Here is a 14584-nt window from a genome sequence, read left to right as displayed (position 1 = left end):
GCCCAGTTGACGCCAAGAGTTTGTCAGCCCAATTCACCCTTTATCTCAGGGAAAATAAGTTTCAAGCTTCCTCTTATCTAGCAGACAACTTCTAAGGCTTCTCAGGCCTGTCATAACACGTGACTGAAAAAAACCTGGCACCTATTGGGCAGGATCCTGGTCAAATCTGAAGAACCCTCACGCGATTCCTCCGCTGGTTCCTTCAAGAAGCCCAGTGCTGCAGCAAACCAGGGTTTGCAGAGCGGCACCGAGGTCTTCCAGCAGCGCTGTACGTCACACAGCGCAGGCGAGCCGCAGGTCTTGACATCTTCCCGGAATTTTCCACCCTCGGCACACCCCCCCCCCCCCTTCCTTTTTTCCATTTCAAGGAGGTCCCATGCTGAAAGAATCCGGGCAAACATACACGTTCATTGTAAGATACAATAAATCTTATCAGCTTGTTCATCTTATCCTGTGGCAACAGTCAATTATGTTCATTTGATGCGGGCTGGTTTGAAACTGAGCAGAGAGCACCTCCTGGAAAGCTTGTCTTGACTGACAAAGCCCAGAAGCTGCTGCAGCCGGGGCCGTTATTCCCAACAAGAAGATGCCTTGAGAAATTTCAAACAATAAGGAAGCTCTGAACAGGCCTCGACTCCAGACTCTGCTCCCAGCCCTTCTGAGCGAAACAAAGCGCCGAGCGGGAAGGCAGCCAGCCCAGGAACGTGGTGGCAGTGGAGGGCGCTGGATTTCGGGCATTCCTACTGCCTGATCCTGGCTGGATTGCTGAAAAGGCAAAAGGTATCAACAGAAAAACCCTGTGAAGTCCAATTCACCTCCCTGAAACGGATCTCAGTGGCACAGCACGAGTCCCAGAAGCACAGGGCTGGGCTGTAATTTCTCCTGTCAGTGGTGAAAGAAAATTTCTTCTTTTTTTTTTTTTTTTTTAATACGATGTGCTGTCTGCTTTTCATAATCCCTGCAGTTCAGACCTCCTTTCCTCTGTAACAGTGCTGCTCACCTTGTCCAGAAAGGCAGACAGGAAAAGGCTGTACAGCTGGTGGCTTTGTTTTCGGTTGGTTGGTTGGGGTTTTTTTAAGTTAAGTTTCGGTGTAAAGCAATCCTCAAGGGCAGAGCTCAGCAGGGCACTGCAGCAGAGGCAGGAGGTCCCGGCAGAGCAGGAGCTGCAGCTCAGGGCAGGGGAAAAGCCAGAGGAGCACCCAGCAGCGGGGACGGGCAGGGAGCCCCGGCAGCACCCCGCTGCTGCTGAGCCACCACCGACACCCCGGAGCAGACCCAGGAGCGGTTCGCAGCGGGCAGCTCTCCCTCTCCCCACCTGGAAGAGCCTCGCCGTCCATTGCTGTGCTTCACCCTTCCTCCCCCGCTAGGCTCTCTGTGGATATGAAACAATATAGTCGTGTCATCTGGCTTTTCTTACTGGAGTATTAATGTTTCCTCTTTAATATTAACTTTCCAGAAAGGAAAATTACTCAAATTCATGCCATAAATTCCCAGCTTATTCAAGAATAACACTGTCCCAAATTACCTTCTTATTACATGCCTTTATAAACTTATGCATGCAAAAAAGTTGTGGGTTTGGTTTTTTTTTTAATCAATATCTACTGCTGGCATAAAGCAAACACTTCAAAAATCAAATTGAAAATACCACAAAGATCCAAAAGCCATTCCCCTAAAGCTTAGTTTGTAATTAATTCAGTGTTAAGAAAAACATCACTCCGATATCCCACAGATGTTTGTTCCCCAGTCAGAAAAAAAAGAAAAAAAATGAAGAGAATAGAATTAACCATTCAGAAAAAGTCTATTTTTAGAGACTTTAATCTCCTTTCCAGTTTTAATTCTTGCTGCTCTTTTCTTTGCCACACAAGCACAAATAATCTTTCATTTTCAATTCACATCATACACGACTGTTCAAAGCATGCTGCAGTGGTGTGTTTTACAGAGATTCTTGGAACTGCTGTTCCACCAGCTCCCAGGAAGAGGGGCCAGGGGGACACAACCCAGAGCAGTCTCTTCTCCCCATTGCAACAAAGCTCTGCGGGTCGGCGTGGGAAGGACACGGTACCAAAGAAAGGACAAACAGAGATCTACCTTTGCTTGTCCTGAAACCGTAACGACCCAAGTAACCATCCACACTGTTATTTGTACCCTCCCAAAGGCCAGAAACTCGAGGATTTTCTGCCACGTGGTTTGCCAGCTCGTATCCTGAGAAATTCCCCGTTTTATCAGTTTAAAAAACAAGTTCCTAGGACAAGGACTAGGAGAGGAAACAGGAGTACAAAGAAATGAAGTGACCTGTGCAAGATCCTGCTGCAAGCTGACGGCAGACGCAGGACTGGAACACAGGGCCCCTCACCTCATGGCCCTCCTCTACGCTCAGGGTTGTCCAAGTCCCAAGGAGACCACTGCCTCATCACACCATGCCCGAGAGCAATGACGTGGCTGGAGCGGGGCTTTCACAGACTCACAGAATGTTTGGGGTTGGAAGGGCCCTCTGTGGGTCACCCAGCCCAACCCCCTGCCCAAGCAGGGTCACCCAGAGCAGGCTGCACAGCACCGCGGCCAGGCGGGGCTGGAATATCTCCAGAGAAGGAGACTCCACAGCCTCCCTGGGCAGCCTGGGCCAGGGCTCCGTCACCCTCAGAGGGAAGAAGTTCTTCCTCGGGTTCAGCTGGAGCTTCCTCTGCTTCAGTTTGTGCCCGTTGTCCCTTGTCCTGTCGCTGGGCACCACTGAAAAGAGCTTGGCCCCATCCTCCTGACACCCACCCTGCAGATATTTGTAGGCATTGATAAGGTCCCCTCTCAGCCTTCTCTTCTCCAGGCTGAACAAGCCCAGCTCCCTCAGCCTCTCCTCGTAGCAGAGATGCTCCAGTCCCCTCATCACCCTCGTAGCCCTCCGCTGGACTCTCTCCAGTAGCTCTTCATCTTTCTTGAACTGGGGAGCCCAGCACTGGACAGAGGACTCCAGATGAGGCCTCACTAGGGCAGTGTAGAGGGGAAGGAGAACCTCCCTCGACCTGCTGGCCACACTCCTCCTCATGCACCCCAGGATGCCACTGGCCTTCTTGGCAGCCAGGGCACGCTGCTGGCTCATGGTCACCCTGTCGTCCACCAGGACCCCCAGGTCCCTCTCCATATAGCTGCTCTCCAGCAGGTCCACCCCAGCCTGTACTGGTGCCTGGGGTTGTTCCTCCCCAGGTGCAGGACCCTGCATTTGCCCTTGTTGAACCTCATCAGGTTCCTCTCTGCCCAACTTTCCAGCCTGTCCAGGTCACGCTGAATGGCAGCACAGCCTTCTGGTGTATCTATCACTCCTCCCAGTTTGATGTCATCAGCAAACTTGCTGAAGGTACGCTCTAACTCTTCATCCAGGTCACTGATGAAGAAGTTAAACAAGACTGGGCCCAGTACCGACCCCCGGGGGACACCACTAGTTACCGGCCTCCAACTAGACTCAGCGCCGCTGATGGCAGCCCTCTGAGTTCTGCCATTTCTTCTCCATCCATCGAAGGAGGACTGCAACAGGTATGTATTTTTCAACAGCCGTCAACATGAGACATTGAAATTTTACTCTTGCATCTCCAGGAAGGCTTTAATTTTTAACCAACTCCCCCCAGCAACGCTCTCCTGCCACCTCTCACACAAAGACCTAAGGAAAGATTTTGGGAGTGCCATGTTTGAAACATCTGGCCTGCATATCAATGTTTTCTGCATCATAACCATCAACAAGCTCACCTCATTCAGAACTCGTTATTTCTCCTCCCAGTGCAAATTCAGATCATTCAGTGGCTCCATCTGCTTTGTGAAAAGTGCCCACACATCTCCACTACACCACTCATTGAATTGCTTTAAATATATATATATTTTAAATTAAAAAAAATAAATACATATATATATTTAAAAGAAAAATCAGTCTTTTTCTGAGATTTTAACACCACATTGAATTCCAAGAAGCTGGCAAAGACTGGAGAAAGGAAGCAAGAGTGGAAAAACAAGCAAGAAATCTTTATTCAGCAAGTTCTTGAAATGTGCGTAAACGAATTAAGTATTCAGTTTATTCAGCATAATACGAGAGCACATCAAAAGTGTTCCTGGGTAATAAAAGAGCAGATTAAAAAAGAGCAAACATACAGATTTTTTCAGTTGCCCCCAGTTCAGTATCACGTAACTCTTCACTTCATCTCCTCACACACCGCAGACCTGCGGCCAGGACACAGGCATCTGAACCCCGACTTGGGGCTTCCAAGAGGTGGAAAACAGCACCAGACAAACCCCTTACTGACAGCAGGATGCTTCCACGCCATAAAATACCGACCTTAAAAACACAGGATAGCTGCTTTGAGAAACAAAGTGGCCAAAACATTATCGAATGGATATGATGGACAGCTCACAGACACGGACAGCTTGATGTTCATCCAGGCAGACAACTCCTAGAAGCCATTGCACGTACGCTTAAAATCAGAAGCTGAAATTGTTAGAAATTCTCCCACAAACACTGTGTGGGTTGTCTCAAATACAAAGACCAGCAAGAGAGCTGCAATCAATATATTTCTTCTTAAATTACCTCTGCCATTAAGCTTTCACTACAATTTCCACTACTATTATGCCTCATTTGTTTGAAAGGACAGGGTGGCTGTCACATCTCTTAATCAGAAACCAACACTTCTGACCAAGAGTGGATGCCTTTAGCTTTATGTCTATAAACAGTTTCATTTTTTTTATATATATAATGTCTTGGTTTCGGCTGGGATAGAGTTAATTTTCTTTGCAGTAGCTGCTGTGTTTTGGATTTAGTAGGAGAGAATGTTGATAACACTGATGTTTTCAGCTGTCACTAAGAAATCAAGGACTTTCTCCAGTCTCCCATATGTATACAAAAATGAATAAAATACTTTGACACAATTCTCAATGAGTGTAACTCTCAACTAACATTCACACTGGAGCAGCAACACGTCAGTGACTACAGCAGGGCAAACAATTACTCTGCAAGATTTTTTGAGGCTTCTAAGACTAATAAAATTAAGAACTCTAGATTTATTTTTTTTTAAGAAATTCCCTTCCTCACAAAAAAGACCCTTCAAAGTACAGTAACTTATGCAGCATATGGCATTTACATTTTCATCTAAATCTTTAAAGAAGTCCATTATTTCCTTAGATTTGAGAAAAGAACCCTGCTTTATTTCACGCCACCAGCCATAAATTATTCATTAATTCTGTTTGCTAACTCTGTAACTGAGCCCAGATGTTTCTGCTGGAGAGGCATTCCACAAGAAAAGTTAAATATAGCAAGCTGTGTGGAAGCAGCAGACCTCTCCCTCTCTCTCTCCCCACCACAGCATGCTCAAATATTACTTGAGAGAAAATAATGAAAACACTTGAAAAATATTCTGAGTATGCAAGTCTGTAAAATGCCACAGTCTGATCACAAAATTTCATGTAAAACAGCCCCCACACATCCCACCTGGGTGTAACTGAAGTTACCTGTCCTGTCTCTCCGGCACTTTCACTCGCCAGAGCAAATGGCAAGCTTACAAGCAGAGGAGCACTCCTTGCCACGCATCATTTACAAATATAAATCAAGACTTAAGTTTTCAATTGCAAGCAACACTTCGGAGCCAGCTACCGGCAACACGGCATGTTAATGAAGAACTGAGAGCATCCTATGGAATTTCTTATGGAATGGACACGGAAACTTCCTGGTGGGAATCTTAAATCCACTTCAGAAGAATTTCAACCATTTTACACTAGCAAAGATGATTAACGCTGACATTTCTAACCCAACACTAAGAACACAGTCCTGTTGAACAGAACGGAAGCTACCACCTTCAAGCACCCGTTCCAACACTGTTATGGTTTCTAGTACTCGTCAGCAATTGTCTTCAGCTGGTTTGGAATTGCCTCTTTTACATTAGAAACTATTCCTAATCATTACGTAGTTGGGCATAAAGTGAAAGATGCAGGGCTGAACAGCACAGAGCCACGTTCTCTGGAGTTTGGAGACTATTCTCAACCATGCAACACTTCTTCAGTTGTGAACAACGATCACAAGAGAGATTCTGAGAGGTCATCTCGTCCCTCTGCTCTGTTCCAAGGCAAGACCAATCCTGTTTAAATCACTGTTTGCCTAATCTGTTCTTAGAGATTTCCAGTGTAACAGATTCTGTAAGGTGACTCTTTGGGGAAGCTGTTACAGACTGGTGTGGTTATGATGTGGCTGCCTGGGGACTAGGGATCGGCTGCTGCCATCCACCTTTACTATACCTGTAGAGTAGCAGCTGAGCACCTCATAGCAAAATCCTGTTGTTCTTTAACTACCTGTGTCCATAGGAGACTTTGCAAAATATGTTAAATCTAACTGTAATGTTAACAGAGGCATCTTCCCACTAACTAGGCAAACAAACCTCGCATATAGACTGTTAGCCACCTTAGAACACAATAAAACTCTACAGATTGTTCCTAAAAACATGACTATAGAGAAGACTTAAGTCATAATTTTAGCATGGGAAGGCATACTAGCACCAGCTTTAGTCTCCTCAACGTCAATAAAGTTAAGTATAATAGAGTGGTAGCATAGGTCAACAATCTTAGCACAATAAATATCTGTTTTTTTTCCTAGTCCACGCTGCCAGACATTTTCTTTATTTCTGGTAGCTACTCAAAGTTAGCACAAACAACAGCTACCACAGCATGCCTACCACGGGCAAGACCTCTTAGTTTTGCTGTGTAGACAGGTATTAGGGACATCTCACTCCTACCTCAGAGATCTGCTAGCTGGAAAGCAGCCAATGAAAAGAAAACCAGAACAAATTGTGTTTAAGTGAGTCACCCCAGCAGCAACTTACAACTGAGTCCACCTATACGAGCAAATGTTTCCTCTACAACTCCTAAAGAAGAAGAGAGTTATGCAACGTGAAACCTAGAAACTGGACCCATCTACAGCATGTGTGGGAGATGGGAGATGACAAAGGATCTTCAGGCTCTCAGAAAATCAAGACCACGTGTTGGAACAGTGGAGAGTCTTCTGTGAAATCTTTGGCCGGGAGGGGCGAGATGAGGGAGAAGAGCACAGGTGTGAAGCACCAAAAGGAGTCAAAACAGAAGAACAGAAACTATATTCAATAGCTCATCTTGAAAAACCTTTTTCTGATATATGAGGCAAACCTTAGAGCAAAATAGAAAGAACTTTTAATCTCCTTTGCATTGCATGAATTTCTAGAGCACTGTTGAGCATTTTTTTTTTTTTTTTGTGGATTGAAACCAGCACCTGGTGTATTTCCCGATTTAAGCAAAGTAACAGAAGCTGCAGGAAAGTTTCAGTTCAGACAACTAAATTTAGAAAGTGAAACACCAAATCAGACCCACTTTACAAGGAAAGTCTTAGCTACAAATTACACATAGCCAAGTACAATTGTTCAACGTTGCTGCTTTTAAGTTGTCCCCATTGAAGGAAAAACCAGGCCCTCGTGAAGCTGTCTACATACCTAAATATGTGCCTAATTATCCTTCTCCAGAGGTATTGTGGTTGAAAACAGAGGGAACCTTATGTTAACAGGTACTCTAACAGGAATTCAGCATGCAGCTTACTTTACAATTATAAAGAGGCTTATGGGAAAAGGAAGCCACGCTTAAGACCTACCTGTTTGGATGACCTGTTACTTCGGCAGAAAAAGAAATGTCACAAGCAAGAATTCTTGGTATTTAATCTGTACTGATTTCTATTACAGCAATCTACAGCAATTTAAACAACCTAAATCTAAAAAGGTCCCAAGACTTCCAAAAGTGGGAGATTCTTATCTGGCTTGCTCACTTAATGCACTCATACAGATGATTCTGTTCCAGCAGAATTAGGACCAGATGGCTTTTTGCTGTAAGGTTGATTTAAAAAAAAAAAAAAAAAAAAAAGACTTGGTCTCTGTTCATTTTTTCACTAAGAGATAACAAACATATTCAACATCTTAAAAAGGCAAGAAAAAAAAAAAGAATGTTTACTTTGGTTGTGCTAAGCAGCCAGGTGCTATAATGCTGCAAGTTCCATCCGCAGTCTGTAGCGCCGTTAGTTCCGCCATGTTAACCATCACGTCGGTCTTGTGGCCGGGCAGCTGGGGAAGCACAGAAAGTATCTTCTCTGCCAGACTGTCACCATGATGACCAACTGCTCCTGGGAGGAAAGACCCAAAAATTGTCAGGTACTTAACTAGGAGGAGGAGGAAGAAAAAAAAAAAACACCAAACCAAACCACACACTAGAAACTGAGAACAAAATAACCACCACACGTTTTGAGGAGAAGGGCACCGGTAGCCATAATAGCAAGACCACATTTAGCTTTCCAAAGCTATTTTGCTACGGAAGTAAAATTAATTTCTGGAATGTCTGAAGTTAAAAGCATTGATAACATTTCAGAAAGATTCATTCAAAAGGCATAAATTACACTTCGTTCTACAGCTGCTAGATAGTCACTGATTGTGCACTTAAATATGCAAAATATTTCTCTTTGCATAAGGAGGTTGTTAAACAAGATTTGCAATGGTTATTAAAAAAAGCAGGTAAACATTTATATATATGCAAACTGTGCTTTTTTACCTAATCTAACAGGATCATGCTTAGAAGGGCTGTATGCGAGCTGCGTACTTAGCCACCCAGACAGACTGGCATACTATCAAAATAAGCAACTGCCAACACCACACTACCACCAAGGTCATCGCTCCTCCGTGGCCTGAGGGCAGCACAGGAGAAACCAACACGAAATGACTACAACAACCCAAGATACATAGTATAAAATGTCGATTTGACCATGTTCCAAGAGAAACTCTGAATTACAGCTGGCAGGTTTTTCTCAGTCCTCCTGATTTCAAGCTCTTCTCTCCATTCACCAACTCTCAACACAGGTGCTACAACCAAGTTACAAAACATTCAGGCTGCGAGCCAAGCTGAAGCAGAAAAACACAGCACGTGCTACAGATAAAAACTCAGAGAGGGGGACTGAAAACCTTATTGCCTTGAAGTCAGGAACAAGTTGAAGGTGTTTGTATTCTGCCTCTTTAGCTATGGTTCAGCTGTCACCACCGGGCTGGACACGAGTGCTGAGTGCTGTATTGTTCCTCTGGCTTTACTCACAGGAGAAGACTTTGGAAGGCACCTTTGGGAGGCAGGAAAAAGACCTTTCAGGCTATGGTCCCCCTCCTTTGAAGCGTGTCCATGTGGCACCCTTTTCACCATTTCCAAAGACAGAGGGGGTCTGTTTCAACAGCTGAAGTAGCTTCACATGCTCCATAAATCCACTCGAGACCCTTACATCACGACCATCAGTGGAGCCAGATTATTAATGGCTCCTGGATAAGCAGAAGATTGTCTCCAGCGAGTCCACAGCAGCCAGGTATCCATGCTGCAAAACCACCTCGTGGTTTATTAACTATTCTGAATTGTGGCAGTTGAAAAGAGAAGCAAGGACTAAAAGGGGGGAGGAAAGTAAAGTCAAACTTCATGCTGGCAATGCCTCTGTCCACAGCAGGCAAGGACGGCACACGTGTCCAGCACATGGGGTACTGCAGTGCGGACACCTGGACGCTCAGCGGGATTGAGACTACCAATTTGTTTCACCAGAGACTGTAACGGTCACAGAGTGACAGCAACTTTCCTTGCTACCACCCCCAGCCAGATTTAGACCACTGAAGTACAGATGTAATGAGCTGGGTTGCCTCTGAGACTCCCTAAGCCATCTGCTCTCCAAAATCCCTACATTCTTCTTACTAGGTCAGTCACTTGTCAGCCACACTGCAGTTATCAGCGCTCGCAAAGTTACAGACGTGGAAAACAGATGGGAATCTTCTGAACCTCCGCCCCCTCGGCCTGGAAGCCATGCCTGTCTCTCCACACGAGCAGCATTTAGCTAGACAAGACATTTAGCTAAACTGGAAACACCTCGAATGCAAATAAACCCATGTTATTTATTAACAGCCCTCCTTTCTCCTCGGCAGAGGGGGAAAGCCTCAGTGTATTTAAGTTGCTTCAACAATTCACAAGTGCCATCTCAGCCTCCTTCCCACCACTGCTAGTTCTTGGAGGCTCCCACTGGTCCACAGGCATTAAAGGCTTTTGCATTGCCTCATCGAATCAACCAGAAAACATCTCCTGGAGCTTTTAAAAATGCTTATCACCCTTGACCAACTACACACACCAACTAAAGAAAGATAATTAAACCTCGTGAGACTTGGACGGGACATCATGGGGAGCTGCTTTTCAACCACACTGACTTCAGCAGGGCACATGGGACTGGTTTCCGTCCTCTCTCCTCGTCACTGTTGAGCAGCTGCTCACAACCAACGGTGTTCAAGGCAGCTGGCAGCTTTAACACTGCCAGCCTGCACACAGATCGGGTGTCAAAGTGAGAAGGAAAAGTTACCTGACCAGTGCAAAATAGGAGTCTTCATGCCAGGTTAATGCTTAGCCTTGAGGATACAGGTAATCTTCTGTATCATGCTGTTCTAATTCTTTTTTGTCTTCTGATTAAGAGTTACAAACTGAAACCTGTGACATCTGATCCAGGTTGTAGCTGGCACAATTGGTAAAGTCAACCAACTGATTCTTTAACAGCAGCCAGGAACTCATTAACTGCATCCCCCCCTTCCCCAAAAAGGCATCAATGACAGGCATACAAGAAAATATTTTCCTAAGCTCATTACCAACCCTGTATCACACCATTTGTACTCCAGTTCTTATGTTCTATGGTTCTACTGCCTGGTTCAAAAACAAAACAAACAACAAAAAAGCAGATTTAAGGGGCAATGGAACATCTCAGAATCAACGTGCGGGCTTGGGTAATGGCATGACTTTAAAGCCAGTTGCTAACGTGAGGAGCTTGAACTGGAAAGCAGTTTCCTACAAAGGCATTGCTCACTAGCCGACAACTAATGCAGCTGGCTTCTGCTGGGGGCTTTTCCTTCAATCAAAGTGTAACTCTAAGTCAGCGTGCACCAAAACAGTATGCAAGGCATACCTCACCCCCACTACCAAGCTTTCTTAAAATCTGCTCTTTTAATTACTTTGCAGATTAGTTCAGGACTGGTGATTTTGGAAAGACACAGGACAAACCCACCCCAGCTTTCACCATGTTTCAACACTGCACACTCACCCAGTGCTTTTCTGAAGAAGATCACCTCAAGGAACACTTTACGCTATAGGACTCTAGTGGGACAATTCCTAGGATGCAACTTTCTTAGGCGATGCATCACCTCAGTGAGAGCAGGGTTTAAAATATGAGAAGGCAGAAAATTTTAACACCTAGTCCCTTGAAAGGCGGGTATTTGGAACTTCAGTTCCAAAGCTTATCAGTGTTTTGCCATATTCTTTCACCCAGCGTTAGCTTAAGCTGACTTTGTCAAACAGTGCTGGAAAGCAGCCTGTATATTCCCAGGAATTCAGGCTTTCAAGGCAAACTAGAGCATCCTTCTGCCTTGCCAGAATATAGATCTGCATTCTCCTTTGCACAGACAAAGGAACACCGGAGTAGTCAGTTACCTGTCCCACTAGGCTGGCTAGTGAATCTAAAAACACCCAAACAAACAAACAAAACCAACGAACTAAAACAAAAAAAACCCAAATAGCAGGAGCAGGGTAGCCCACAGCCAAGCACAGCAGCATCAGAGTGCTGCCACAGAAACACAACAGATTCGCCATCTCTCACAGCCAGCTACTGCAACGTATGTAGAGAGCAGTAAATCTGAAGACACAAAACACTTCCGTTTCTGCTCAAGGCTCATATAATTTCCAAGTCCCCTGCACTGACCTAGCCACCTGCAGTTTTCTTTAAATAGGCAGAACTCATCCCATTTATTTGCTTATCTCTGTAAATCCTCTATAACAAACCTAACATCTGAAGCATTTAAAAATCTGTTATAAAAAATTGTGTGCCTACTCCACGATAGCAGAATCTTTACAAACCATGCCACAGCAGAGGCTGCACCCTGACCTGCAGGACTGAGTTGACATCACTTGAGTATTTTCAGCTGCCACTGCTCCTCACAGCTGCAGTCTGTGACCTCAGGTAACCAGAATAATTTAAGCATCAGTTGCCTCCTGTGTCAAAGCCCCAGCCTGTTCATAAAAAGGGGACTAATGTACTCTACAGGCCTCAGTATTTATAAGCTCAGGCCTTGAAAACATATGGTAAGGAAGAAAAAAAAACACATGGTTTTGTTTCCTTTAAAAGACATTAGTGTCAATCCACCAATGCATCAGCTTGGAAGATGCTGCAACCAAAGAGTGTGAGTAAAGCACTCCAAGCTAGAAACATAACAGATACAATGAAAGAAATACATAATTACAAACAGTTTAAAAGAAAAATAATGAAAAAGAGATATTAGTCAGAACCAGACTTTATCAGAAAGGCACTGGCCTACGTTAGTCTCCACTCTTATCCTCCCCTATGCATGGGTTTATGTGGTAGGACAATCGAGGCACGACGCAGGTTTCTCCTCGCTGCGGCTGCTCCCAGGCACTGAAGGGGAAGGGCACCTACACTTCGTCGATGAGCGTCCGAACTGAGCTTTTTGTATCTGTCAAAAGGCTGAATACACTACGGCCAGCACAAGGGTGTGATGCAGAGGTGATGCCTGGCTGACAGTGAGGGAGGTGATACAGAAAGCTAAACCCGAGCTCGCAGCCTTGGCCGCGGGGAAACATTCCTGTGATTCTGACCGATACCTGCAGAAGTGCTAGAGGAAGATAAAAATGCTGTTGCTGACGGCACTGAAACACCCAACTTCAACAACCCTCATACAGAGGTTATTATATTCAAAGCTGCACATTAACTACACAAGCATCCCCCTGCTATTCATGCTTCTCTGTCTTTTGCTCACTGTATTGCATTTCAAAATCACCTGCAGGTAGCAGGGGATGAGACCTCACTATTCCCTGCACTCACACCAGCCCACACCCCAAATGCTGCAAAGCACCAAGCGACTGGAAAGAGAAACGTGGCAAGCCGCTCCCAACACCAACATCGGAAAGGTACCCAGGAGCTTATGAATGAAAAAGGAAATCTGGGAAGCCAGAAAAACTGCTTCCTAAGAGGTGTGAATACTGGCAAGGTAGTGGCGAAGAAACATATGGAAGGAGCATCGGGTTCCAACATGGTATCACAATGCAAATATTTAGGGGTGCAGGTATTAGAGGAGAAAAATAAAGAGCAATTAAGTTGCCAGAGTTAACTCTGACTTTAACCAGTGTCACTTATCTGGGAGGATCTATTCTGCTTTTTAAAGCAAACACAGTAAACTTGAAAACAGTAAGCAGGCAAACAAAAGCAGCACTACAAATACACACAGATTAGGGACGGCACCGGTAACAAAGGTTTATATGATCAGAATCCAAGAAGCGAGCACAACGTACTAAGCCTAGGATCTCCCCAGGGCATTAAAACACACGTCCCACCTTCCGGGGCACTGCTTTACCCACCAGATCCCACACAGCAGGGACAGGCAGTACCCTTGCCATCCCCAGCTGAAGCCACACCACTGCAGCGAGGGCACCAAAGGTCATAAAAAGCAGATCCCTGTTGCAGCTCAGATGAATGTTATGCCAAACAGGACAAAAACGAGAATTATTTATCTTAATTCAGTATCTTCCCCTCTATTCGTTGAGTACAGCATGCATAAGTAATGCTGAAGACAAAAAAAAAATGGATTATAAAAAGCATTCAATAAAGCTCAACTCAAATTTTAGAGTAATAGCTCAGAAGAGATTCTTTGCTTCATGGAAACTTGAAAGCCAACCTAGTCAGTTAGATGCCTTTGGATTTTTTTGATAGAAAAGTGTGTCATTTTATACGTGACTAATTTTTTTTTTTTTAATAATTGTCACAACAAAGATAATACAGTTTATTGACACTGGAACCAGAGGTTCTTTACCAAAATGTACCTAATACTTCTTTAGTAGGTTCTTTAAAGTGGAAAGTTCTTCATATTTATTTAAGTACCAGTATTTTCCCTTAGTTCACTTGTTTGCAATTGCAGCACCAGAAAAGCCACTTTTGAGATGCTTTGATTTTTAGTATTAGAAATCAGTTGGTATTACTGAAAACTGTTTCTTATTCTAGCCTAGCATCTTACTTGCTCTAGAGAAGAATGGAATGCAAGCCAGAAATGAGACATCTCTTAGTGCAACCCCTTTAGGTGTCATCTAGAGCTACCTAAAGCTGCATTCCACCCAGGTCTTCGAGCTGGAAATCTTGTGCCTCCTGACAGCTTATTCAGAGTGATTCAAAGCCACCTGGTTCGAAGCAGTAGCCTGACTTAATCAGAGAGTAGCCCAGCACCTACCCCTAACCTACTTCCAAGTTTTTGTGGAACACTTTCATATTCCAAGCACTTCTCGTAATTCATGGAAACACAACCATTTGTCATATCTGCAGCCCACATGTTGTCCAAGATTCAGTTATGAAGAAGACATTTATGAACCAAATGCAAAATCTTTCATCTTTAGACAGGGGAGATATAAAAAGTTATTTGAAATGAGCTGCAAATCAGAACGTCTACCTCAAAGAATTCTACCTGCACTGAATTGTTACTTGAAAAAAAAAAAATTATTTATT

The 14584-nt window shown here is 44.4% G+C and overlaps 1 protein-coding gene across 1 annotated transcript in view; it reads right to left on the bottom strand.

Annotated features, from left to right (window-relative positions):
- The window catches only part of SCFD2 (sec1 family domain containing 2), a 224057-nt gene that overhangs the window by 206598 nt on the left and 2875 nt on the right, over positions 1-14584 (bottom strand). Inside the window, exon 2 of the mRNA XM_009940592.2 lies at positions 7987-8155. Within this exon, the coding sequence (XP_009938894.2) occupies positions 7987-8155 (169 nt within the window). The remainder of the gene's footprint in view (positions 1-7986; positions 8156-14584) is intronic.

This window comes from Opisthocomus hoazin, chromosome 5 (assembly GCF_030867145.1).
Source record: "Opisthocomus hoazin isolate bOpiHoa1 chromosome 5, bOpiHoa1.hap1, whole genome shotgun sequence".
In the NCBI taxonomy this organism is placed as follows: domain Eukaryota; kingdom Metazoa; phylum Chordata; class Aves; order Opisthocomiformes; family Opisthocomidae; genus Opisthocomus; species Opisthocomus hoazin.
Note: the sequence above shows the minus strand (reverse complement) of the source record. Positions and strands in the feature narration are given on the sequence as shown.